At 35.7% G+C, this 27,692-nt stretch overlaps 2 protein-coding genes across 2 annotated transcripts; both read right to left on the reverse strand.

Annotated features, from left to right (window-relative positions):
• Positions 1–12,363: 12,363 nt before the first annotated feature.
• Positions 12,364–14,138, reverse strand: LOC113283426 (phytosulfokine receptor 2-like). The gene has a single exon (XM_026532676.1). The coding sequence runs from the start codon at positions 13,709–13,711 to the stop codon at positions 12,575–12,577; it is 1,137 nt and encodes a 378-aa protein (XP_026388461.1). The 5' UTR covers positions 13,712–14,138; the 3' UTR covers positions 12,364–12,574.
• A 759-nt stretch (positions 14,139–14,897) lies between these two features.
• LOC113283416 (ubiquitin carboxyl-terminal hydrolase 27-like) lies at positions 14,898–21,530 on the reverse strand. Its single transcript, XM_026532664.1, has 10 exons — positions 20,331–21,530; positions 20,125–20,248; positions 19,552–19,652; positions 19,229–19,462; positions 18,755–18,802; positions 18,484–18,615; positions 17,381–17,515; positions 17,195–17,257; positions 15,429–16,292; positions 14,898–15,301 (listed from the first exon to the last, which is right to left on the reverse strand). The coding sequence occupies exons 1-10, from the start codon at positions 20,619–20,621 to the stop codon at positions 15,026–15,028; spliced, it is 2,268 nt and encodes a 755-aa protein (XP_026388449.1). The 5' UTR covers positions 20,622–21,530; the 3' UTR covers positions 14,898–15,025.
• Positions 21,531–27,692: the final 6,162 nt, after the last annotated feature.

Consider the following 27,692-nt stretch of genomic DNA (forward strand, 5'->3'; position numbering starts at 1 on the left):
TACAGATTGCTAAGCGAAATATTGGGTGGTGTTGTTAGACCCCCGCTTTTTCAATTGGTATCAGAGCAGGCAAACACGTTTAAGACTTAACAAGTCCGTGTTTGTAGCGATCTGACTCTATGGACAAAGGTGATATCTCTATTAACGTACCACCAGTCTTGGATGACTCCAATTACTTATGGTGGAAAATTTTTATGCGATCTTTTCTTCAATCGCGTGATTTTCAATCATGGGTATATGTGGTGAATGGTTATGATGCGCCCGTTGTTGCAGCTGGAGACGGAACTGTTCCCAAGAATATTGGTGAATATAATGTTGCCGAGATTCTTGCTGCAAAGCAGAATTCTGAAGGGTTAAATGATATCATACATGCCATTGCCCCAAGTCTTCAACACCATGTGTCTAATTGCACTAGGTGTAAATATGCTTGGGATATCTTAGAAACCGTATTTGAAGGAAACTCCAGTGAAAAAGAAGCTAGGCTTCAAAACCTTAATTCCGATTGGGAGAACCTTCGTATGGCAAATGAAGAAACATTTGATGAGTTTAATCACAAAGTGTCTGAAATTGTTAATGCATCTTTTGCATTGGGTAAGACTATTCCTGAAAAGTACATTGTGATGAAAATTCTCAAATCGTTGCCATCTAAATACGAGTCTAAGAAGCATGCCATCGTTGAGGGGAATAACCTCAATAATATTTCCAGAAACACCTTGGTTGGGAAGCTAAAGATCTTTGACCATGAGCATACATCCAAAGTCGGTAAGGATGTTTCCTTTAAAGCACAGAAGAGCACTAAATTACTTGCGAAGAGTAAAAGTGTTGATGTCTCTGAGGATGATCAGTCTGAGAATGATTTTTCAGATGAAGACCTTGACAAGTCGATCTCCTCGATCACAAGACAGTTTAGGGATCTTCTGTTGAAGAGAAGTAAACGATTTTCAATAGACAAACCTAGGTCATCAGACAAACCTCACGGTCGCGTACCTCCTAAAAACAGGGATGATGACGAGGCTGATGACGAGGACATGCCTCAGTGCTTTAAGTGTAAGGGTTTTGGCCATTTTGCTAACAAATTCCCAAATCGTATAAAATACACTAGGAACAAAGGTCTAGCTGTAACACTTGATGAAATGTCTGAAACCTATGATTCCGATGAAGATAGGAAATCAAGTGTAGGGCTCCTTGGTGAAAACATCGATTTTGATACTTGTAGCAATACATATATCAAACTCAATGGGTTCGTAGAAGAAGGAAACCCAATCAAGCTGGAAGATTCTCTAACTGGAAACCCTGTCAGTAATGTTTCAGGATCTACTGTATGTCTAGCTGCTTGCACATCTCAGATGCCTGAATACTATCCAAGTTTGGCGTGCTCGTTTTGTTCGATGAAGGGACACGAACTATCAAGGTGTTACAAGTACAAGCACCAAATAAGGCACGCCAGCAAACTTCAACGAAAAGCAGATCTATTAGCAAGGAAGCTGAAACTTTCTCAGAAGACCGCCGAGGTATGTAGGATCTTATCTTCGTCTAAGAAGTTGGTTTCCAGGGATAGAGTAAGATCATTTGAAAAGAAAGTATGGTCGAATCGTTTTGATAGGCAGAAGTCTGAAGATTCCTCCCTTGAGGAAAAAGATGGACAAATCGTTGGTCATCGCAACACAATTTGATTGTGTTGTTGGGAAAATCTTGTCTCATGTGCCTAACGAAAAGAGACAAGATTGAGTGCTGATTCAGGCTTCGGTAAAGTTTTTCCTTCTTTTCTTAGATTTGTTATTTTCTGTCTATCAAATAAAATAAAGGGTTATTATCGACAATTCTACTCTTTATAGGGTTTTAGAGTTGGGCGTATACGAACCTGTCAATAGGTTTCGAACCCTACATTCCTTTTTCCTTTTTGACATCCTATATAAGATTGCTTGTTGAGTTAGGTGATTCAATCACACAAATCCAGTTGTTTATAACTGTTCTCAAAGCATCATGTCATATGGAAAGGATGTCAACATGATTGTTAAATCTTCAATCAAGGAAAAAGAAAAATCTCCTGTTTCTAAGTCCTTGAAAAGAAAAAGAAGGAATACAAGAAATCCCAGGGTTGTACCTTCTAACTCTCAGAAGTTTTCCGATGTTCTTGATGAGTTGAAGGAAGTAAGAAAGGAGATTCGTGAAATAAAGGCTTTTGTGTCAAAGTCCTTAGAAATTCAGAGAGCCTTGGTACGACATAATCATCCAAGACAGTTCGTTGATATAAACTCCTATCTTCGTGAACCTTATGTTCCAACGGTTGTTGACAACAAGGAGTTTGGTAATGATGCTGAATTTCTCAAAGGCATTGTCGCCTAGGATGTCTTCTTTTTGGATTAGTTGGAAGAATAACTAGTGCTTTGAATAATGATGATTGTGACTACACATAGCTATTTTTGTTTTCATATTTTTATGTTATTTTTAGGTTTATTGGTATTAAATTCTAAAAATATTTGAAGGATGATGTTTATTGCAGTATTGATCTTTATGATTTTGTGATATTGCAATATTTTTATGGGATATGTATTGTTTACGTCCGTGAACTTGAAGGTCCCATATTGCAGTCAAAAGTAAAGTCGTTCATGAATCGGTATTCCTATTGATGAAAGGACGAATGGACTTTTGACATATACAAAAGTTAAGCCTATGTAAACATTAATTTGATGGAAAATAGGATAAAATATTTTGTTCAACAAGGATAAAGTCTATTATGTCGTTATGATGGAAAATAGAATAGATCCTTATATGTTATCCACAGTATTGATCTTCATTGATCCATTTTATTATGTTTTACCGTGAAGGCTCCATTGTGTGCCTTATGTTGAGCACCTTACAACTAAGTCGATTTACCTTGGCTATGTTGGTTGTTCCATAAGATGCTATATGTCGAGCATTAAGAACTAAATTAATCAACTAGTTTGGTTATTTAGTTTGTACTCCATAAGTTTTCTTTCTTATGTCGAGTACATGTATGGTGAAGGTTGTCATATTCTATGATGAACTTAGTCGGGGTTCCATAAGTTCTTTTATGTTGAGCCCAAAATAATTAAATTGATTATTTCTGTGATTAGTTTGGTTATTTGTATTCTAATTAGATTAATTATAGGTTCTCTTATAATTAATCTAGTTGAGTTTTCATATATTCCACAAGTTTTTGTGTTGAGTATATGAAAGGATACACTATCATGTTCTTTGGTTAATGTATTCATATATTCCGTAAGGTTTTCCTTATGTTGAGTATTTGAACGGTTAAGTTATTCATCTCCGTGTGATTGACTTAGTCGTAGCTCCGTGAGTTTACTTATGTTGAGCACTTTCAATTAAATTGATCACTTTTGTGGTTTGATTTAGTTGCGTATTCCAATTGAATTAATCTTGGGTTTACTTGTGGTTAATTTGGTTGAGCTTTGGATATAGAAAATCATTCCTATGGTTTTTGGTGTCCAATATAAAATCCTTCTTTTCTTACGAAATTAAGGTCGCTCTTGTTGTTCTCTCGGGAATGATATCAAATGGGGGAGAGTTCTTTTGAACTTGTGCTTAATGGTAATATCTTGCGGGGAGTGCGGCTGTGGAATTTTATAGGGGTTATCTTGTATCTTAAAACTCCTTGATGAATGTTGTTAGCTCCGGCTATTAGATTGCATCTAAATTAAGTTGGTATGTATTTTTTTCTTTTGGTCATGAAATGTCTCTTGTGGAAATTTCATTATGATGCCATTCTTGTACCTTTGCCAATTTTATTGACAAAAAGGGGGAGAAATATAGTAGTTCACACTACAAATACATATGGTTTTCGGATCATTGTGTAAGGGGGAGTGGTTTCCATGATCGAGATGGAGTATTGACTAAGGGGGAGTGATACATATCACCGTAGTATTATTGTTAAAGTCGGGATACAATTGGACTTTGATGTTTTATAATAATACTATGACATTGTATAATAATTATCGAGAATCTCGATTTCTCTCAATGTTATAGCTACGGATCTTCAACAATGATGGTGCTAAACTTACAACCTTTGGGATCATTGGAGTACTTGGAAGGACGAAGATTTCAAGGAACGTTGAAGATTAGACTATGGAATAGGAGCCACTAAAGTTTATCTTTTTTGTATTCCATATGTATTAATAGTTTTGTCACTAAAATTGACAAAGGGGGAGTTTATTAGAGCATAGCTCGGTCAACCTCGCATGCGTTGATATCTCAAGCATGTTTGTCAATGTTAGTGATCAAAACTATAAGTCTTGATTTCTAGCCTACATAGCTAAGTCTCGGACTAGGATAGAAAAGTGTAGTTGAGCTCAAGAACTTCATGGCGATTCATCATACAACGACGAAGATTTATACAAGGAATCGTGGAACATCATCAACAAAAAGGTATGTGGAGACTTGAACTTATCTATCACTCAAAAGTCCATCTCTTCTATCTCCTACTTCTTATGAGACAAAAGTCGTATGCTATATAGACTAGATCATACACATTTGACATTTCGAGCTCAGCATTCATTGCTTATCCTTTATCTCGAAATCGTGTGTTGGTAAAGCGTTTCGCTTTGATCAAGTTTATCTTCACCTAGTGACGAAAGTCATGAAAAGTTTCAATCACTTTGAGAATTGCTCTGACGTGAATCGGTCTGTGAATAACGGCTACATAGCGTCCTCTGAAAATGTCTCAATGATTGAAATGTGAGTTTAGATTATATAACCATGTATTCCTTGAACCGAAGTTTTCGAACTTTGTTGATCAAGAGAAATCGGGAGGATTGTGGAATTGGCTTGCCAAGTCCGCGAACTGACGGAAGTTCTCAACCGAGAATTTCTGCTGGGATTTTCCAAACTCGTTTGTGTGTTAAGTCCGCGAACTGACGGAAGTTCTCATCCCGAGAATTTCTGCTGAGTTTGGAAAACTCAACCGATTAACTTAAGTCCGCGAACTTGTTTGTGAACTTAAGAGGTTATGATCTAAAGATGTGCTCTGAACATGAAACATTAAATTACTAAGGAATGCTTTATGCAAACCGTGGCTATAATTTTCATGAGCCGATTCAATCGAATCGAATCATCTTTGTTTCAATTGTGTCTTGTGTAGTTACATAAGATCTCATAGCAATTGAACAACTCTTTAACTAGTTCATTTGAGTCAATTGAACTAGTTATGGTGAAGAAGAACGAGGTTAATATGAAATGCTCATATGATTAACCTTTTGGGTTACTATGTTGAACCGACATACACGTACATGTTTGGGAATGGTTTTCACGAACCCAGTAAACGTCTACCCAAGTGTGTGTGACAAGTTAAGTTTTCGATCTAACGATTGAGAAATATTAGCTTGAATGTAAATCAGGTTTTCATCTAACGGTGAATAAGGATTGATTTGTACCTAAGGCAAAACCCTGATTTGAAGGCTATATAAAGGAGACATCTAGCATTGTGCAAAACTAATCCCCACATTTCTGTGTGCTACTAGTGCGCACGCTAGAGTCGATCTCCATTAACCTTTGATTTTCTTCTCTAAAATCAGGTTAACGACTTAAAGAATTCATTGGGATTGTGAAGCCAGACCGATACTACTTTATCGTAGTTGTGTGATCTGATCTTGCATATTCTATCGTACAAGTACAATCGATTGATTGACTTGATATCGTGAGAGTTCTCCGATAGGCAAGATAAAGAAGTCACAAACATCTTCTTCTCACTGTTTGTGATTCCTCGACAATCCGCTTGTGTAGTCAGGAAGAATTGTACAGAGGTGATTGATTAATCTAGGTTGTTCTTCGGGAATATAAGACCGGATTATCAATTGGTTCATGTTACCTTGATTTTATATCTAAAGACGGAACAAAACCTAGGGTTTATCTGTGGGAGACAGATTTATCCTCTTATATACTTTTCTGTGTGAGACAGATCTGTTTATTATCAAGTATGTGATTTTGGGTTACAACAACTCTTGGTTGTGGGTGATATCACCTAAGGGAATCAAGTGCGCAGTATCCTGCTGGGATCAGAGGCGTAGGAGTATAATTGTACCTTGGATCGGTGGGAGACTGATTGGGGTTTAACTATAGTCCGGTCCGAAGTTAGTTTGCAGTAGGCTAGTGTCTGTAGCAACTTGATACAGTGTGTATTCAATCTGGACTAGGTCCCGGGATTTTTCTGCATTTGCAGTTTCCTCGTTAACAAAATTTCTGGTGTCTGTGTTATTTCTTTTCCGCATTATATTTTATATAATTGAAATAATACAGGTTGTGCGTTTGTGATCATCAATTGGAAATTCAACCTTTGGTTGTTGATTGATATTGATTGATCCTTGGACATTGGTCTTTGGTACCGTCCAAGTATTCCTTGTATTTGATAAAGACTCGTTATTGTTTTTAGCTTGATTAAAAATCAAATCAAGAGAGAGATATTAACTCCTTGAGATACTTTTATCTAGATTGAGTCTGACTGTCTAGTTGATTCTCTAGTAAAGTATTTCGGAGTTAGTCCATACAGATTGTTAAGCGAAATATTGGGTGGTGGTGTTAGACCCTCACTTTTTCAACTAGACCTTACATGCGTCCTTCATGAGGTGAAGCGGTAGATATCTTGGTTATGGTGTAATTACCTTTTGGACACTTATTCGGTGTATCTTTCTCACCCTTTAATCATGAGATCACCTCCTGAAATGCTTATACGTGGCAATCAAACATTTTCCCCTCACATATAGGTTGAAACGAAAATATTGATATACGCATTTGAGTACCCTCGTCATTTCATATTCCCATATCGTTTAACGATTTACACGTTAAATTATTGGGAAACATTATCCACTCCATGAAATGGAAACTATTGAGGATGCTTCAACAACATTCAAAATTGTTAACCCTGCGTAAACGGATCTCTTTGTATCATCTATTGGGATGTTGCATCTTTGATATTACAAATTTACAATGAGCTTTCGTAAAAGTATAAATCAGATTTCGTTCTTGACCATACAAAATATGATCGGACAACGCTAATCAAAACACTTTCAGTAATAGAATAAATCTGTAGACATCGCACAGGCTCATGGAGAAGGCCACATATTTTTAAAGCATGTGTAAACAAACCCTGCATTGCATTAATGTTATTTCTAATGGATAAATAGAATCCAAATTACAAACAAAAAAACGCTGAATTTTGGCGGTTTACATACACATCTAGTCACATTACATTGCAGAAAAACAATCTAATTAAAGAAATTCAACATCTTAACAACATCTTCCGTTACAGGTCTATCTTTACTATGGTCACTAGTACATAAACAAACAATTCTCAAGAACTCCCCAATTTCATTTTCTCTCAACTCTTCTTTCCCTGTATATTCATCAACAATCTCCAAATGTCGTTTCTCCTTTAACATATTCTGCGCCCATGGAACTAACCCAATTTCCTTTCCAGTCTCAATTTTAATAGGTAAATTTGGACATTTCCCTGTCGCTACTTCAATCATCAAAATACCAAAACTATAAACATCTGCCTTCAAAGTAGCACCTGTAACTCCTTCTTTATACTCCGGCGGCACATACCCAAACATTCTTGCAACCTTTTAATCATCAGTTTTAGTGTCATACCGTAATCCATGCGATGCTTGGCGTTCAAACATAACCCTAATGAATTTGGTGGAGTTGGTGGAAGTTTTTTTGTAGATATTGGAATACAGGTTCCAGATAATAAACATTTTTTTCTTTTGTTCTATAATGTACTAACCCATCATACACACCCAGACTCTTATACTTTTCATATTCCTTTAGATAGTTAATCTTGACAACCTGATTAGATATTGTTCATGATGCTACAAATCGTAATCTACTTAACTTATATGTGTATCCTCAGAGTCAATTAAGATATCGGGGTTGATGCATTCACGAGCAATATTAAATTGATTGATGAAATTAGGGATTCAAAAAAGAAAATTCAAGATTTACGAACACACCTGAGTTTTGATAGAGATTCAAGTAGTAACCTGATTAGGATATTGTTGATAATTAAGTCTTCTGGAAGGCTCGACGTTGTTTTTCTACTGTGATGTGATTGCGAAGAAATGAGGGATTGGACTCGATATATCAATGGGAAAGGTGATCTTGGTTCCACCTATTTGTCTAATTTCCACCCACACTTTTCTTATTTGCCATCCTCATCAAAAATTCTAAAATACGGTACAACATGTATATAAAAATACTCTAAATAGGAATCACATCCGTATACAAGAATAAAACTTTCTGGTCTCAATTTTGGCCAGTTATAAATAAGATTAAATTTTGTATTGGAATAATCATTATTTTTTTTAGGTCCGGTCTTAATCAATTTACCTCCATACAAAAAAAATTTGATATTATAGTAAAAATTATATAGTATCTGATTAATGATTGTATGAATTATGACAAACTAAACATAGTTTTGCATACATAATAAAATATATAGAATTCTTACGAATAGTTAACTTCTTAAATTTTTTCATGAGTAAAATGTGTTTGTTATACAAACGTGTTAAAATCAACCTTTATTTTTTCCTAGAGTAACTCTATATAAGAATTATTGTTATAAAAGATTATTTTTGTATGTCTCCACCGATATTTTTATATAGTGGTTTTATTATAATTTTACGATTTAGTTTTATTTTTGGCTATTTACCACCTACAAAAAATCATATTATATTTGACTGGTTAACTTGTCATTTTTCTTCTTCTCTACTGATTTCTTTTTTTACTAAAAAAGACCGTTGAAAAGTATTGTCGTTACATCACATCATGAAGTTTGAATCTACTTTTTCTTTAGCTTTGTAATTCTTATTAATTCTTTGAAATTTATTGAACTATTGGTTGCTAATGCTAATTTTTGAACCCACATTTGGAGATACCCCAACAACTAGGGGATACACAAAAACATAAAAAGGTAACATATAGAAACCCAAACAAAAAACGAAAACCAAGATCCTTCATAAATATGTATAGGTTGTACATAACTGACTTTTAGTAGTGATAATTACATATCATGTGCTCCATCGACAAGGAAACACTGCAATAATGAGGCTTACACGTCATATATGTTTTACCGAGTAAGCTATGAAGCTTAATGGTGCATATTCGCTCAATGGACCTTCAACCAACTACCCCTATATATGCCTTATTGACATTTGTACAACTTCAAATTGAGGAGAACTTTTCCATAGGCCAAGTTCAACTGTTTTTGCGACTAACGACTTTTAAATAATGCATCATAGTGGTGCATCATTCAGTTCTGCCCCGATGACTAGATTGAGCAGTGCACCATAATGGTGCAACTGTCCATCCTTGGGGCTACGAACCTCATATAGGATTTATATGCCAATAGAAGTATAAATAGTGCAAAAATGTCAAGTCCAATAATAACGAAGTGTCCAGGAGTACTTTGGAAGTTTTTCCATATCCTAATAAAAACAATGAAGACTATGGCAAAACCAACGCCGAATATTCCGCCAGAGCACGCCAGAACCCCGAGACGTGCATAGTATGCAATCTGTCAGCCTCCCACTGGTGTGATGCACCATGATGGTGCATTTATAAATGCGCAATACAAGTCTGATATGAAGCTTTATCTCATTCAAATGACGCACCTTTGAATATATGCCATGCAAAAAATTGTGGGTACAGTAAAACCTCTCCGGAGGAATGCTCCATATAGGAATAAACTCCATATAAGAATAAAAAATATCTGGTCCTGACTTGGGCTAGTTATATTTAACAATAAATATCTGGCTTTTTCTTTCCTCTACCTTCTGGTAGTTGGACTTTTTAATATAACCTTCTCGTTCGAAAAAAACAAACTCCATATAAGAATAAGTCATAATTTTTATGGTCCCTTCTTAAGGAACCTACCTCCATATAAGAATAATTGACATTATAATATAGATCTCATCACACATCAACGTTTAAGACGAAGAGTTTATTTGTCAATTTTCGATGTGATAATTGTGTTGTATGTGAATTTATTTATTACAAAATTCATATACACATAAACATAAAACAAAATTATAATTTAAGTTGTTTTTGTATATGCTTAGATATTGTACATTTTTGTGTTTTCTATGCATATGCATGAATATTCCCAAGTGCACGTATGAAAAAAATGGACTATTCAATGTAGACCTCCGTATAAGAATAACCTCCATATAAGAATATTAGTTTGTGGTCCCTAAGATAATCTTATACAGAGGTTTTACTGTATCACGTTCTAAGGGCACCCCAATTTTTTGATATCTCAAGTACACATGAGTACGACTATACCCGCAAATTGTTGTTGCAAAGCTCGCAATATTCTTGCAGAACTATTTTATTACCGTCATAACTCTCGATTGATTTTTATGTGATCGCTGAATAAGTGAACGATAAATAGTAACGTACTAAATTATTTAAAGAGTTAAAGTTTTCCTCTCGATACTTCATTATCTGACACACAAACATATTTGAAATTTTTTTTGTTGCATACCATCTGGTTTACATTAAAGAATAATTATCCATTAAATTAGATATTGGATAACTTTGATCAAAACACTTGCAATAAAAGTATGTCTCTAGAAATTGCACAAACTCGTAGAAATTTCAATTTAATTTCACAGTACACAAATTAAAAAAAAAAAATGATCGGTCATTAAGAAAAAATTTATTAAAAACGAGGTATGTAAGGAGTGCATCAACCCAATAAATACAATCAAAAAAAAACACGAGGTCGAATTTGGAATCGGTCACCCAAAGAAGAAAACATGAACAAAGAGCCAAGTGAAAGTTGTAAAAATAATCTGCACCAATCGTCTCATATCCAACTTAAAGAGACCGATAGAAACTCGAGTTTCATCAAGCTATCACCATGTTATCCGTTAAACCCAACATTTTACTGTCTGACTCCGCCAAAATATAAGCTTGAATCTTGATATCTCTAATTATACTTTCCAAATTTCCATTTTTGTGTCGAAAATTTTAAAATTCCTTTCTTTCTATAAGCAACATCATATTGCAACTGGTAAGTTGTTCCACATGTGGTTAAGTCGTTCATGACCTCAATCTTGACTCAAGATTTTATAGTCATTGCAATATTACTATCGTAATTCCAATTAAAGTTGCATCCTTCGAAAAAAATAATCCAAAATTCTTTTTGTTCGCCAACACTCATAAAACAAATGGCAACTTGTTTCATCTTCTTCTTCACAAAGCCGGCACACCCTATCCACATTCATACCTCTTCAAAAAAAGCTTGTCCGTCGTCATCAAATTTTCATGGTATAAAAATCATATAAAGAAGTTCACTTTGTATAGGTAATAACGACTCCAAATGATCTCGTATGGAAAGTTAATATCTCCGATTCACAAAAGGAATCAACACCACACTTAACCATATAAGCATCCGCCGTATTATTTATATCCACCATCCACAATCTTGAGGCTACGATACCCTCTTTAATATTCACTACTTCTATTATCGAATTTATGGAAATAACCTTCCTCATTATGGCTTTGAGAATATCTACTCCAATACATGAACTTCAATTTGATGTCGTTATTCGAAATCTTAATAACCTACCACCTACCATTTCGTTCTTAAAGCTTCAAATGCCAATGGAAAACTATTGCATAAAACGTCATCTCCAACCCAAAGATCTTTTCAAAATCTAATTCCTGTACCGATCCTAAATCTCACACTACACCCCTTTGAGCTTTTCGGTTGAAGAGTTTCTCAATCGGTTGATGATTCTTCAAATTTCTCCCCAATTATATTTCTCCAAAAAAACATCTTTTTCCGTTTTGAATCTTTTTGAGAAGCGTCGAGTTCATGTGTTTGGATTTCCGGATTCCAAGACCACCACTTTTTTTAAATTTTACGATTATAGACCACCCAACTTTATGAATTCTTTTCTTGGTAGTATCATGTCGCAAAGAAAATTTCTTATTATTTTGTCCATTTTATTTATAATAAGACACAGTGCAAGAAAGTTTAATAGATAATAAAAGTGCAAACAAGCCGATAGGATTTTGATGAGTATCAACTTACCTCCTCTCGAGCAATTTAAATTACAGGGGAAACGTTATCATGTCGTAGTGTATCTGGGTATCTCGTCATTTCACATTCTCATATCGTTAAATTACAGGGGAAACGTTATCCATTCTATGAAATGGAAACTATTGACGATGCTTCGACAGCATTAAAAATGGTTAACCCTGCATCAGCGGATCTATTGGGTTGGGATGTTGCATCTTTGATATTACAAATTTATAATGAGCTTTGGTAAAAGTATAAATCAGATTTCATTCCTGACCATACAAAATATGATCCGACAACGCTAATCAAAACACCTGCAGTAATAGAATAAATCTGTAGAAATTACACAGGCTCATGGAGGAAGGCCACGCATTTTCAAAGCATATGTAAACAAACCCTACATTGCATTAATGTTATTTCTAATGGATAAATAGGATCCAAATTACAAAAGAAAACGCTGAATTTTGGCGATTTACAAAGACATCTAGTCACATTACATTGCAGAAAAACAATCTAATTGAAGAAATCCAACATCTTGACAACATCTTCCATGACAGGTCTATCTTTATGACTGTCACTAGTACATAAACAAGCAATCCTCAAGAACTCCCCAATTTCCTTTTCTTTCAACCCTTTTTTCCCTATTGATTCATCAACAATCTCCAAATGCCGTTTCTCCTTCAACATTTTCTGCGCCCATGGAACTAACCCAATTTCCTTTCCCGTTTCAATTTTAATAGGCAAATTCGGACGCTTCCCAGTAGCTACTTCAATCATCAAAATACCAAAACTATAAACATCTGCCTTAACAGTAGCAACCGTAACCCCATCCTTATATTCAGGTGGCATATACCCAAACGTACCGGCAACTTGCGTCGATACGTGCGAATGCAACGCATTAACACGGCGTGCCAATCCAAAATCAGCAATATGAGCTTCAAACTCATTATCTAGCAGCACATTACTAGCTTTAATATCTCTATGTATAATTGGAGTTTTTAAAGTATGTAAATAAAACAATCCATCAGCTACACCTCTAATGATCTTCACCCTAATCTCCCAAGTCAATGGATGAATATCAATCTTATGTTCTTCATCTTCTTCAAACGAAGACGAAGTATGGTGCAACCATTGATCTAGACTCCCTTTCTCAATGAACTCATAAATCAAAATCCTATCATCACCAGAAACACAATAACCAAGAATTCTAACAAGATTACGGTGCCGGATATTCTTACCTAATGTTTCCATTTCAGCCTGGAATTCACGGAATCCTTGAAAAGCATCACTACTTAGTTTCTTAACAGCAACGTTAGTACCATTAGATAATCTTGCTTTGTAAACCAGACCGAAACTCCCATCGCCTACGATTTTATTCGGCGAGAAATTCCTTGTTGCTTTAATCAATTCAGGCATTGAAATCCTATCTAGTGTAGGATCATATGTGGCACTTTCATCAATCGTAATTGAGACGCAATTTTGATCCCGATCAGCACGAGTACCGTTACGGTTCCGGTTACGCGGTTGCTGATCTGGATGAGGAGGTACTGTCGTGGTTGTTTTACAAAGAAGAAATATACCTGCTAAGATGAACATCACTGCAAGAAAACTAGCTCCTGCAGCTAGTATTGCTTGAAGTGTTGGTTCCATTAGAGACTCTGGAAATGGGAATTTGGCGAATTTTTTGGGGTTTTGATGATGATGAGAAAGACAGAGCACGTTCTGATAATTTGACTGAAGGTGAGAAGAAGATTTAAAGAGCCGCCATTAACAGGTAAAGACTCTTAAAAAGAAGTCTGCGAGTTGAAACGTTTACCGGTTTGAATCGGTTTGAAATTCTTTGGTTTCTGCGTAATGCCATAATAATTGAAATCTGAGTGGATAGTGGGTTCGTTGAGGATACGTGTTAGGTGATGGTTTGTGGAGCATGTGAGTTTGGTACAGTGAGATGTAAGGGATTAGTTTAAGATTGAAACACAATGATTGAGGAAGAAAAGTCTTGTCTTTCGTTAGTTGAAGCGTCAGAGGGGCTAATGTCTGTAATCACGTGACTAACACCAAACAGGATGTTCTTATATCGACATCCACAAAATTTAGCAAGGGGCTCAGACTCCGACTGCTCACCGATGATCTTCGCCGGCGACAAAGTCACCCATTTTTCAGACGTCAACTTCCATAAAATAAGAATCGAAACTAAGGAATTATGCGGTCGAACAAGGCCGGTCATGAACGGCACACATGCTCTTCACTTGGACATTTCTACAAATCCTTGCATTTTTTTCCGGGTATTCCTAGGTGACCAAAATTTTAAAATGTCACCATCTGGTGAACTGAATCTACTCTGATACATGACTTAGACCATGAACGTAATGAAAATTAAGCAAAAAATTATAATTTTCTAATAAGTGGACTTTTTATACCCCATTCAACAATCTCATGTCTTTCTTTCAGATAAGAAATCACATGGAAGGAACCAAATTCTGGGACGTAAAGTCTAAGGCAGTGTTTTATTTGTTGAAATATAGATTTCATTGTTGTTTCTACTCCTGAAAGTATGAGGCTAAGATGGAACCAGAATAATCTCAACAATAGCTTTTGGGACCATAGTGTACTAGACTTTTCAGGTGAAGCATCTACACTAGATCCATGTTACTGAAACCAAACCCATATCTGGGATTTTTAGATACACTTGTTTTGGGACCAAAAATTCCAGAACACACTTGTTTTGAGACCAACCCAAGTGTCAGATAATCGCAAAATCCTCTGAGATCAAAGTAACCTTGATTCCAGATACTGTACTATATCAAACAAACTGAGCAGGGGGGCATTCCGTTTAAGAAAATAGACTTACTATGAAACTTGATATTTTCATAAAATTCGAGCCATGGTTGCTTATGAGCCCCCCATAGTTGGTGCACTACACGAAGAATATTTTGAACTGTGTAAAGAGGCTTGATAAGTACCTCAAGAAAACTCTGCGACCCTCACATAGAAGAGCAAACTTGCATCAGCAGCTAGGACAGATTTTTCTGAAACACTCCACACATCTGTATCTGATACACAAAACCATCGCGCATTTGAACTACCTAATTGTTCAGCAGACTCTGAATCATCTGATGACCTCTTGACTCTTCTGTAAACTGTATAATGTCCACTACCAACTCTTCCAAAGTGCTCCACAACAGAAACAAGGCGATACATGTGACTCTTTGAAGGAACGACGTGATTCTTATTATTGATCTGCAGTCGGACAAATAAAAAGATGAGGAACAACATAGAAAAAGGTGAAAAAAACAGTTAAAGGCATGTATGGACGCGAATAATTGGAGCTAAGACATTGGTTAACAGAATATAGCTCTCAACCAACCTTGTCGTCACGTTGTAGAGGCATGTTGTTGGTGAACTCAGGACAAGAACCTTCTGAACTGTCCAAACCAGATTTTGCCTTCATAGTTTGATCACATCTAGCGTATACTGGATCAGTGGTATTGCCCAACAAATCTACAACTACAACTATAGGCTCTGAAGAAATGTTTTGGTTTCCCTCACTCTGTCCATGTATCTGCTGTAGAGGCAAATAACCTTCAGTACTGCCCACATCAGACTCTTTCAACGAAGATCGAGGATGCTTACCATCCACAGAATCATTACCAATGCCAACCACATCTTCAACTAATGGTTTTGATGAGGTGTTTAGGTTGCTTTCTCCAGTATGTCCATGTGTTGGTTGTATAGGTGACTCCATCGTTTCGCAGTCTTCAGAATGGTTATCATCAGATTTTATTCTCGAAGCAAGAACGTATTCACTATCTGAAGAATCACTGACAACATCCATCACATCTCTAACAAACGAAATATTCATGTTTTCGTCTGTTTGAACACTTGTTAGGTGAGCAAGCGAGCCGTCCAACACAGGATAAGAGACCCCCTCAGTATGAGATGCACCAGTTTCTGATATCGAGGTATCACCAACAGAGTAATTGGTCTCATCAATCTCATCTACAACTAGTGGTTTGGATTGAATTTTTACATCATCTCCCACTGGCGCATACAGTTGTTGCATCATGTGCATCGGAAATTGGTGGTTAAAAATGTTAAACCGGTTAATAAGAAGGTTATGCTGATTCACTTCCCTCATCTCCAAATTCTCACCCAAGCTTTCTTTGCTGACTCCCGCCACAGGCTTTACGTATGGGGATAGGTCCAAAAGCATTGGAAAAGGAATGTGGCCCTACAATCATCAGTAACCAGTTTAAGCTAAGCAAAGTCCATCACCCCAAACCAGTTGACTACAGAATTCTCAAAGTTTTGTTCGACGGAAAGAAATGATTAAATGTAGAGCCAAAGGTCCAAAAATAAGACTGCATTAACTAAAAAACAAGTGCAATTCATCAATTCACCACTTGACCAAATTCAAGATAAGGGAGGGGGTGAAGTATCAGCCAAATAGAACAGCTACATCCAAATACTAGAACCCCAGAAGTGATCTTCAAGATAGAAACTTACAAGGGGTATTTAGAACTGTGACAACTGTGAAATCTTAAGATTGTACCTTATCACTCCAAAAGAATTGAATTGAACTAGTCTCATATTATTTGGTAGATAAAACTAAGGCATGTTCGCAGAATGTAACAAAAAATAGGAATATAAGATAATAAAGGGTTTCATATCTCAGCCAAATTTATTTATCAGATAAGTTCAATGTCCATAAAGGTAGGGAGATTATTAGTGCAGATAACTAGCCGGATTATTGAACTGGAAAATTCTAGAGTGCTGAGCATTCACATGCAAAGTAACAAGCAAACTAGTACTAGAGCAGTGACAGTGTTAAGCAATAGACAATCATGTTGATGAAGCTAGTGATAAAGAAAACACATGCTTTAGTTGAGATGACGCTAGATAGGAAGGGAGGGTGAAACAAGGTCTATATAACCAGCTAAATGTAAGGATTCACCACTAACAGTAACAGTGCCAATTCTATGCATAGACCACCAAAGTCTGGTAAATCCTTGCTAACAAAAACTAAGGACGGAAAAGGGTTTCTTCCACAAACATATGCTGACCTTGCTACCATCATTTTGAATCCATAAATAGTTATACACAGAGATGGCTTGGACAAGAAAAATGGAGTACCTGAAATTTGACTAATTCACCAAATGGATTCATTGAAGCACGCTGTAGATGGATGCAAAGAATCTGTAGTGCACATATATGATAATCAAATTGTTGGATATGCATTGACTCAGAGTCTAGTTTTGAAACCACATTTCGTATCAGAAACCAAACTGGCCGAAGGTTCCTCACACATTCAATTCATACCTTTGGGCAGCGCACAATACTTAATTGCTTCAGCGTACGAGATCGTTGATGTGACCATGGCACTTCCTCAGGAAAGAGATTCCTGCACTCACATGTATCTTCCTCAACACAAGAATTCAGTTTTTCGATCTGTGCCTGCAAAACTCACCAGATTAAGCAATATTTCTAGCGATGTATAAGCTAGCGTAGCAAATTAGAAAACAGGCTCAACTACATGGATGGTGTTGAGAAGTAAGATTGGGACCCAAATCGATTGAATAGGCCAGGCCTGGCCAAATTCCAGGGTACCAGCAATTACAGTCTACTCAATACTCAACAGATAGAATGGCAGAGACTACAAAGAAAAGTGAATCGAAGAGATTCAGTTCTCTCTATCCCTAGACATATTAGCATCTTTTTTGTTTTTGTTCTTTCTTCTGTTCACTTAATTAATTATTTTTTCTCGAAACAACTCACTTGTCTTCAAGCTCATTTACGTGACTGAACAATTTGTAGTCTTAATGATAGAGTATTTCTTCTGCACTCCTTCAAAATATAAATATATAATGCACATAGAATAGGTTTCAGGTTGTCCAAATTATCCTGCAAACTAAGTTTTATTTTGTTGAATCGATCATCTTGTGAATCATGTCTTACTCTTTTTAAATCAATATTCGAAGAGAGAACTGAGTATCTCGATTTCTTTACCAACGCAACTTTGTCATCTAGGAAGAGAGGAAACTAGTAGTCTAGTACTATTTGCAGCTTTGACCAATAAGTCAACATCGGTCTGATGACATATAATGCAAGTATTTTAAATTTAACCATCAGCTGGAATACCGCATACACTATATTTCTGGGCTAATCATACAATACAGAGAGAATTCCAGGCTTCGACTCGTATTAGAACTCCTAGTACAGTTCTTTTTTTGTTTTAGTACAGATTTAAGCACATAATTGCATTGTTTTCTGGATAAGTGGATCATCAAACAATTAACCACTACCAAGGAATTGAAGTAACCCATCAGGTGAAAGCTAAGTAGATAATTTATGACTTCGCCGAATTGAAATATCTACAGCTTCAACTTAAAAACGAACTACCACTAATCAAAAAGTATAAATACCTTGTGGTTTCCATCAACAGTAGAAAAATACTTTATTCCAGCAATATGCCAACACCGGTTGCAACGGTAGTTATCTATAAGCTCAGCAGCAGTGAACTGCTTCAAGCAATGCTCAACTGAACATCCATTGATCTGAAATTAGACACAAGTGGATAAAAAGTAGAAGTAAGTTGCCACACTGCAAATTATACACATCAACATGACAAGAAACTGGAAGACAAAAAAAGACAAATAACTCTAAAGAACAGACATGGGTTTCACTACAACCTACCAATGGTGTGAGAGGCAAGCTGATGAAGAACTCAAAGTCCGCCGAAAGCTGAAACAGAAAATGAAAGGGGAAAACGTTAATGAAAAGAAGGTTGCAGAAGCACCACAAGAGATGAAGATGGATGAAGGTAGTCATGGGTGTACATGCAAGGGGGAGGAAATTTTGGGTAACAACTTTCATCCATGAGAACTACCATGTAGAGAGATCTCAAGCTTTAAGGTTTCATATTTTATTTTCCTGTAATCTATTGTAATTAAAAAGTTTACATCCTTGGTCAGGATTGATGTTGATTTTGAGTCATACAAGAATCTGAGATGAGACCGTGCATGTCTACCATGCTAATCTCTTCTTCAAGAAAATAATTAAACATGTAAAACTAAGTTTGGAATGCATGCTTGCATGTGCTAGGACAGATAAGTGTGACAGCGTACACGCATCTTTCCGGACAAAGTGTTCTTTAGAGCACAACTTGACCTGTGACGAACAGCTTTTACATGTTAAACCGCTCCCAAGAATGCCATTAAATGGCCCGAGGAGATCTTGTTGCCACCTTTCCTGTTCATTTGGACCAGATTTTCTATTCGGATGCAAGATCTTGCAATGAGGAAAAGCAGATAGTTCTGCCAGAGAACCATAATTTGGAACATAACTCTCCGAAGTTTCATCTTGTAAAGAAGACAAAAGGTGGTGTAATGCCTCTGCTGCATCCTACATGTGAATTGGAAAAAGAATAAATAGGCATGCCATGCTGCTGCAATAATTAAAATGCTTACAGATTAAAAACTACAAGTATTCACCTGTTGCCTTGTCAAGTTGAAATTAGGAATGTACTGGTCCATTGCATGCATCACTTTACGTGGACTCAATATCATCCTTTCATCGCAAGGACTGCACAATTCTGAACTTTAACAGTTAAAATCTTCTAAAAACAATGACTAAATCTACTTATAAGATTTTCCTTCACATATTTTCATTTTTAACAGTAAATTTCTAGAGAGGGACAGTGCATAGCACGCTATCATCGCTCTAGCCTTTAGAAGTAAAATAATCACATCTGAATTGAGCACCTGACTTAGTCCACAGTGCAACTTGTATCTTTTAAAAACAAAAAATCAACTTGTACAAACAGAAACAGACATACTTCACTTGTATCACCAATAAGATAATCTATCGTCAAACATTTTAGAACAACTCTAGTCAAATTTCAAGACTAAGAACTAATGACATAAGCTTGTGTGATCTATCATACAAACATTCTCCTAACGAGTATGGAACTAAACAATTTTCCACCAAAGCAAAACTACGTCATCCAAAGTCGTTGATGAACATAAATTTGAAGATTGAAGTAATAAGCAACCACCAAGCATTACCTTTGAATAAGTTAAACAACGCAGCTGAGAGGGGCATGTTTTCAACCCGATCATCAACCGAAAAGTCATCTCTCTCTATTATATTCTGAAGAAATTCATGAAAACAATCACAACTAGCTAATGCCTGCACACACACAAAAACTCAAATTAGAAAAAACCTAAAATTGCCACATAAAAACACACACTCAATTTCGACTAACTCATACCTGCAAAACAACATTCAAGAAACAATTATTGCCAAGATTCTGCAACCCAGGAACCAATACTAAGCTTTCTGAAGATTCATCATCTCTATCAGGAATCTGTGACAACCCACGTAGAAATCCAAACTTTCCATCTCTTATAGCCATAACTAGACCAGTAACACCCAAAACACCAGCAAGTAGATGAAACTGAGATAGAGAAATCCAATTCTTTCGAAGCAAAATTCGATATCCATGTTTCATATTGTGTATTAGACTGTTTATGCTAACATCTTTTCTCATCTTCATTCTCATTTCTAATAAGACCTAGAAATCGGTGCCCTTCGGATTTGGAAAGGGATAAGTAGAAGTTACAGAGAATAGGAAATGGTTAGTGAGAACTGAAATTGCGAGAATTTCAATAAAAAACCCTAGAAATTCTGGTGGGAAACCCTAGAATTTGATTCCCGTGTTTTTTTGTGGGGAGTGCTCAAACTGTCCAACTGCTAGTTCCTGTGTTGACGCCGGATAGTTGGTTAAACATGTAAACCCCACCGCAATCTGTATCGACCCATCCGAGTCTGGCTAGGCTGAGGGAATAGTACGTACCCTGATTTCTTGTTCCAAGACGAGAACCATCAACTGGTATGGTGGTTTTTAAGCTTCCACCCATAGAAGAGGCCGGCATAAATCCAAAACTAATATGGGAAAAATATGGTTTGGTCTCTTTTAGGTTTAGGCAAGGCTGCACAAGAACCGACCCGGAATCGATGTACCGGACTAGAATCGGAGAAAAAGAACCGGAACCGGCCCAGAACTGGTGGAGGAGTACAGGGAACGGGAATGAAGTAGGGAATCGGCTCTGTACCGGTACAGGTAATTGGTTCCAAGGGGTTCCCGACCAGTACCGGACCAAATAACCCAGTAAATATTAGCCATTAGATTTTTAGATTAAGATTAATCCCAGTCATCCAACTAAAACTATGTCTAATCCTAGCCGATCATTTTAGGGTTAAGATATAAATTATTCTCATCTGACTTTCACTTCTTCTTTCCTCATCTAATTCTCGGTTCTTCATCTCATTTTTCTTCTGCTGCGAGTATGAGAACCCACCTTTCTTTTTCCGATCAGTATTCTTTCGATCACTAAACTACATAAATACCAATTAATATCAAAGTATTTGATTTGGACTTTATGGGTTTCAGATGAGGTTGCTGTAAATTGTTGAAGAGAACGATTTTGTAGATTGAATAAAATTAATTGAAATAGCATAGTTACCGAGTGATGTTGAAATAGCACAAGGTTATCATTAATTGATGTTGTGAAGTTAATTTGATGATGAATTAAAAGTTTAGGGTTTCTTAAGAGGAATTCAAATAAGACTTGGAAGATCAAATTGAAGGTCTGAAAAGGATGATTACATCTGGGTTTGACACGAATGATGGTATAAGATTGATGACGATGCGGATAATGATGAATCAGTTCTGTAATTGTTTTCTTTTGTTCTTCAATTATTGTTGTTCTTGAACTACCTGGTGATGGCGATGGACATGAAAAGGGGTTTGATTAAGGAGATGAAAATTGTGATTTGAGATGGGGTTTGAATCAATTGATTGGATTAGACTAAAGTTATAGGTAAAACCCAGTTTTTGGTGATGAAATTGGTTTTCCAGTAATATTAGGGTTTTGTTTTTTAAGGTTTTGAGTGATTTGAGGTGTAATAGTAATTAATATGTAGAATGAAGTTCAAAGGTCTTGATTCAAATTGGTGGTGCTAGATTTCATGCAGATCACTGATTTGAACTCAGTTGAAGATGGGTGGTTTTCCCTCTATCAAATCCTTTCTTTTCTTTTTCTTTTTTTTCGTTTTGCTTATATTTGTTTGCTGCCTTTTGGAGTGTGCATGAATGAGTTCTTGACTGTGTTTGCAATTATTTTTTAGGACTGAAAATATTAGATGATGTTTGATATAATCACTGTAATGGGTTTGGAGTAAAAACCCGGTATCGGTCTAGAATCGGACGTGTACTACCGGGACAGGGACAACACCGGGACAGGTACAGGTACAGGTCCTCAAAATTAGGTACCGGTCAACACCAGGTACATGGACCGGTTCGATAAGAAACCCGGACTGTACCGGCCCTTGTGCAGACTTAGGTTTAGGTGGTCTCATGTCTATTTGGTCTTTTCAAAAATCACATTTTCTATTTGGTTCATAATTATTTAAAAATATTAAAATATCTAAAGTATCCCCTCTCTCTCTTATTTTCTTCCGTCTCACATTATCTAAAAATCATTTTTTTGGTTTTTTCTCTCTTCATTATTTTCTCTACTAATTTATCTCTTCTCTTAACCTTAATAGATAAAAATTTAAAAATTAAATATCTCTCAAAATATAAGTCAAAAATTAATAAATTTTATATATTCGGAAAGCCCTCGACGATAGCTTTCCAACGAGTACCATTATCGCTATGTTTCGGAGCTTTTAATTTTTTCGGTATAATAGTAGTTCATATTCGAGAATGAACACTATTTTATAACATGGTAGTTCATTCTAGTTCTAGCAGTTCATTTCGTAGAATGAACTCGTATACACTATTTTATAACATGGTAGTTCATTTCGTAGAATGAACTAGCAATTTATTTTGTAGAATAAACTCATAGTAATTGTTCAATTTGAAGAATGAAGTCGCAGTGGTAGTTCATTATTATAGTTCATATTGAAGAATGAACTCGTGATAGATGTTCTTACTTTTGAATGAACTCATAATAGTTGTTCATATTGTAGGATTGATAATTCATGTTGTAAAATGAACTCGTAATAGTAATTAAGAATGGTAGTTCATATTGTAGAATGAACTCGTAATAGTTGTTCATTATGGTAGTTCATTTTATAAAATGAACTAAAATGAACTAGTAAACGATAGTTCATATTGTAGAATGAACCCGTGATAGGTGTTCATATTGTATAATGAACTCATAATAATAGTTCATTATACCAGTTCATTTTGTAGAATGAAGTCGTAAGGTAGTTCATTTTGTAGAATGAACTCGTGTGTTATTTAATCCAAAGAGTTCACTTTTTGGATTGATCTAACTAGCATGATAGTTCATTAAAGTAGTTCATTTTGTAGAATGAACTCGTATAATAGTTCGTTAAAGTAGTTCATTTTGTAGAATGAACTCGTATAATAATTCATTTTATAACTAAAAAATAAGGCAAAAATTAAAAGCTCTGAAACATAGCGACAATGGTACTCGTTGGAAAGCTATCGTCGAGGGATTTCCGAATATATAAAATTTATCATTTTTGGACTTATGGTTCAAAAGATATTTAAGTTTTAAGTTTTTATTTATTTATTTTTATTAAGAGAGACAAAAAAAAAAGAGAAAAAAATGATATTTTTGCCACTATCAAAGGACGGTGACATCATTGATGATGTCATCCCGCGTGGATATTGTCCACCCTAGGACCAAACAATAATTTTTTGGACCAAATAACAATTTATATTTTTAAAAAGGACCAAACAGACAGTTGATTGGGTCAACTGGACCAAACTAACTCTAATATATTATTCTTGGACCAATTGGTATTTCCTACAACTAATATGTCTAGGCAGTAGTTTTATAGCCTGTTTGGATAGCACATCAGAAGTAATTTTTCGACTTCTAAAAATCGAAAAGTCAGAAGTTAATTTGACTGTCGAATTTAAAAACTACTTCTAGAAGTCGAAAATTTAACTTTTTATGAAGCAAAATAATTTTGCTTCTGACTTCGACTTCTGAAAAAGTAGAAGTCAGAAACAGATTTGTATCCAAACGCGCTATGGAGACCATTGTTCTTGTTCTTTGTAACGTTTGACGTCAACAATAATTGTTGTCCAATTAATGTGTCTTACGAATAGGTAAAGAGCACCAATATCGTCTTTATTGTCTTTCTCCAAATATAACACTGCCACATTCTTCTTTTTAGTTCATTTGGCATATCTCCTTTAGCTGCTTATAGTTAGCCTGCAACATTTTGCAAAATAAGTCCAATGTCTATATGTTACAACTACGATCAGTGGAATTTAATAACCAAAATTTAATGGAAAAATAATAACAAGCTTTGAAAGTAATTCTTTTTCTCTTTTTAAGCAATGAATTCACTAATACAATTTATTTCTTGTACCATTTTTTGTTTCTTCTTTTATTGCTGTATAGTCCTTTATAATGGACTACGACCATCCTAAACTAGGCAGACTTGTAAGAGTATGAAACTTTTCTAAACTAAGAAATTGTAAGAGTTAGAAAATTTTAAATTAGTATCACTAAAGAGATGCTCACTCTTGCGAATTCAGCTGCAACCAAAGTCTTAATCGTTTATACTCGTATATCATGATTTCTTTATCTTTAAAAGCTTGAACTCTTGTTCAAAGTTAAAACTGAAGGTTTGGAAATTCCACAACATCTTTCTCCTTGATGAACCATTTTGCTTTTCTAGGAAATTATCCAACATGCTTCACGCGGAAGTGACATGACCGTCTTGCGAGGATGGGAATTCCCACTCCCTTCTCATCCGATCTACATTCAGCACCACTCTCACCGCAAATAAACGTCTTCAGCTTCGACTTCAACTATTGATTATAAACTCCTAAATCATAGAACTTTGACAACTTGTACTCGTTATTCTTCGATTTCTTGTTGCTTGAAACCTCCTATATGAATTTCTTCCTCTTACTGACTTGATTATTAAAAAAAAGTATTTCATTTATTTATCTTTCTTTTAAAATGAATAGGTCGTAGAAAATGGACTTTAGCCCTTTTACTTTCATAAACTGTATTACCTTGTATCATAAATTTCAAAAACTTAATCTTTTGCTTTTTTTGTTTTTCACTTGGTTTGCGCTTTGATATTCAATTTCGATATTTCTTTTATTGCTTGTAATCCCTAAACATTTTCAAGTTCTTCATAAATTTGATGTTGCTCCGTTTGTTGATGATGCTGATGTGTTTTTATTGCTTCTTCGATAGAAGATGGTGCATCATGCAATTCATACTACAAGTTGAGGTTTATTCGCAATTCTGATGTCACCCTCATGATTGATAAAATTATCACTCAAGAGATCACAAAATGGTGAAAGGAATCTGAGTAGATCATGATTCGAACCGGAGCTAACTGCATGAAACACTCTAAAATGGATGATGTTGAAGGTTTGGCGCCTCACTCTAATTTTTTACTGGTAATCGCCATTAATGATTGATTGGCGTTCTAATATTGCATTCAATCTGTATCTAATTTTCCACCGGCAAGGTTAGGTTCATTAAGATTACTCTCTCAATGTCTAACAACCTGAATGTGGTTCTCCATGACTTCTAAGTTCGGTTATTTGGTGAGAACTTTGTGTGTAAACTTAACAAAAAGTATACTACGTGACTCTAAAATCTCTAAAAGTTAAAGGTTCCTGCAATTATTTACAATAAATTGAAAATTGTCCTACGAAAGTAAAAAAACTCTAACCAAAAAACCAGAACTCTATATGTAAATAGTGCCCCACGCCTAAACTTTACATCAATGTCCTCAATGTAATTGACTCCTCCTATGTAATATCAAGATGTGAAATCAAAATATGATATGAAAAACTAAGAAAAGTTAAAAAAGATAACAAAAAAAATTCAAAACCAACGGTTGCCTCCTTTTCAACGTTTAGTTTAATGTCATCAGCCTGAACTTGTGTTTATCTTTCATACATCTACAATCTACATATTGGAGGATCCACCAGGATAAAAAATTGTAGTTCTAATATAAATAGGGGATTGTTAAAGCATTGCTCGGTTGAACCCATTCACCAAGCATTAGTATGTCAATTTTGGTTGTCAAATTTAGTTCTGAAACTTAAAGTCGCTTAATTCGATTGCTAGAGTCAACATCGTTAGGTTGGACTAGAAAAAGGGGGGGGTCTAAAAACACCACCCAATATTTCGCTTAGCAATCTGTATGGACTAACTCCGAAATACTTTGCTAGAGAATCAACTAGACAGTCAGACTCAATCTAGATAAAAGTATCTCAAGGAGCTAATATCTCTCTCTTGATTTGATTTCTACTCAAGCTAAAATCAATAGCGAGTCTTTATCAAATACAAGGAATAACTTGGACGGTACCAAATACCAATGTCTAAGGATCAATCAATATCAATCAACAACCAAAGGTTGGATTTCCAATTGATGATCACGAACGCACAACCTGTATTATTTCTATTATATAAAATATAATGCGGAAAAGAAATAACACAGACACTAGAAGTTTTGTTAACGAGGAAACCGCAAATGCAGAAAAACCCCAGGACATAGTCCAGATTGAATACACACTGTATTAAGCCGCTACAGACACTAGCCTACTGCAAATTAACTTCGGACTGATCTATAGTTGAACCCCTACCAATCTCCCACTGATACAAGGTACATTTGTAATCCTACGCCTCTGATCCCAGCAGGACACTACGTACTTGATTCCCTTAGCTGATCTCACCCACAACTAAGAGTTGCTGCAACCCAAAATCACAGACTTGATAATAAACGAATCTGTCTCACACAGAAAAGTCTATCGAAAGGATAAATCTGTCTCCCACAGATAAACCCTAGGTTTTGTTACGTCTTTAGATATAAAATCAAGGTAAAAGGAACCAATTGATAATCCGGACTTATATTCCCGAAGAACAGCCTTGATTAGTCAATCACCTATGTACAATCCTTCCTGACTACACAAGCGGATTGTCGAGGAATCACAAATAATGAGACGAAGATGTTTGTGACTTCTTTATCTTGCCTATCGGAGAACTCTCACGATCTCAAGTCAATCAATCGATTGTACTCGTACGATATAAGATGCAAGATCAGATCACACAACTACGATAAAAGTATTATCGGTCTGGCTTCACAATCCCAATGAAGTCTTTAAGTCGTTAACTCGAGTTTAAAGAAGAAACTCAAGAGTTAATGGAGATCGACTCTAGCGAGCGCACTAGTAGCACAAAGACGTGTGGGTATTAAGTTTTGCTCTAGCTGGATGTCTCATATATATAGCCTTTCAAATCAGGGTTTTTCCTTAGGTACAAAGCAAACTCTATCCACTGTTAGATGAAAACCTGATTTCGATTCAAACCAATATCTCTCAACCGTTAGATCGAAAGACATAGCTTTCCACACACACTTGGGTACACGTTTACTGGATTTGAGAAAACCATGCCCAAACGAGTACACATATGTTGGTTCAACATGATAACCCAAAAGGTCAACCATATGAGCATCTCATATTAATCATGTTCTTCTTCACCATAACTAGTTCAATTGACTCAACTGAACTAGTTAAGAGTTGTTCAATTGCTATGAGATCTTATGTAACTAC

The sequence above is a fragment of the Papaver somniferum genome, chromosome 1 (genome assembly GCF_003573695.1).
Source record: "Papaver somniferum cultivar HN1 chromosome 1, ASM357369v1, whole genome shotgun sequence".
NCBI lineage: Eukaryota > Viridiplantae > Streptophyta > Magnoliopsida > Ranunculales > Papaveraceae > Papaver > Papaver somniferum.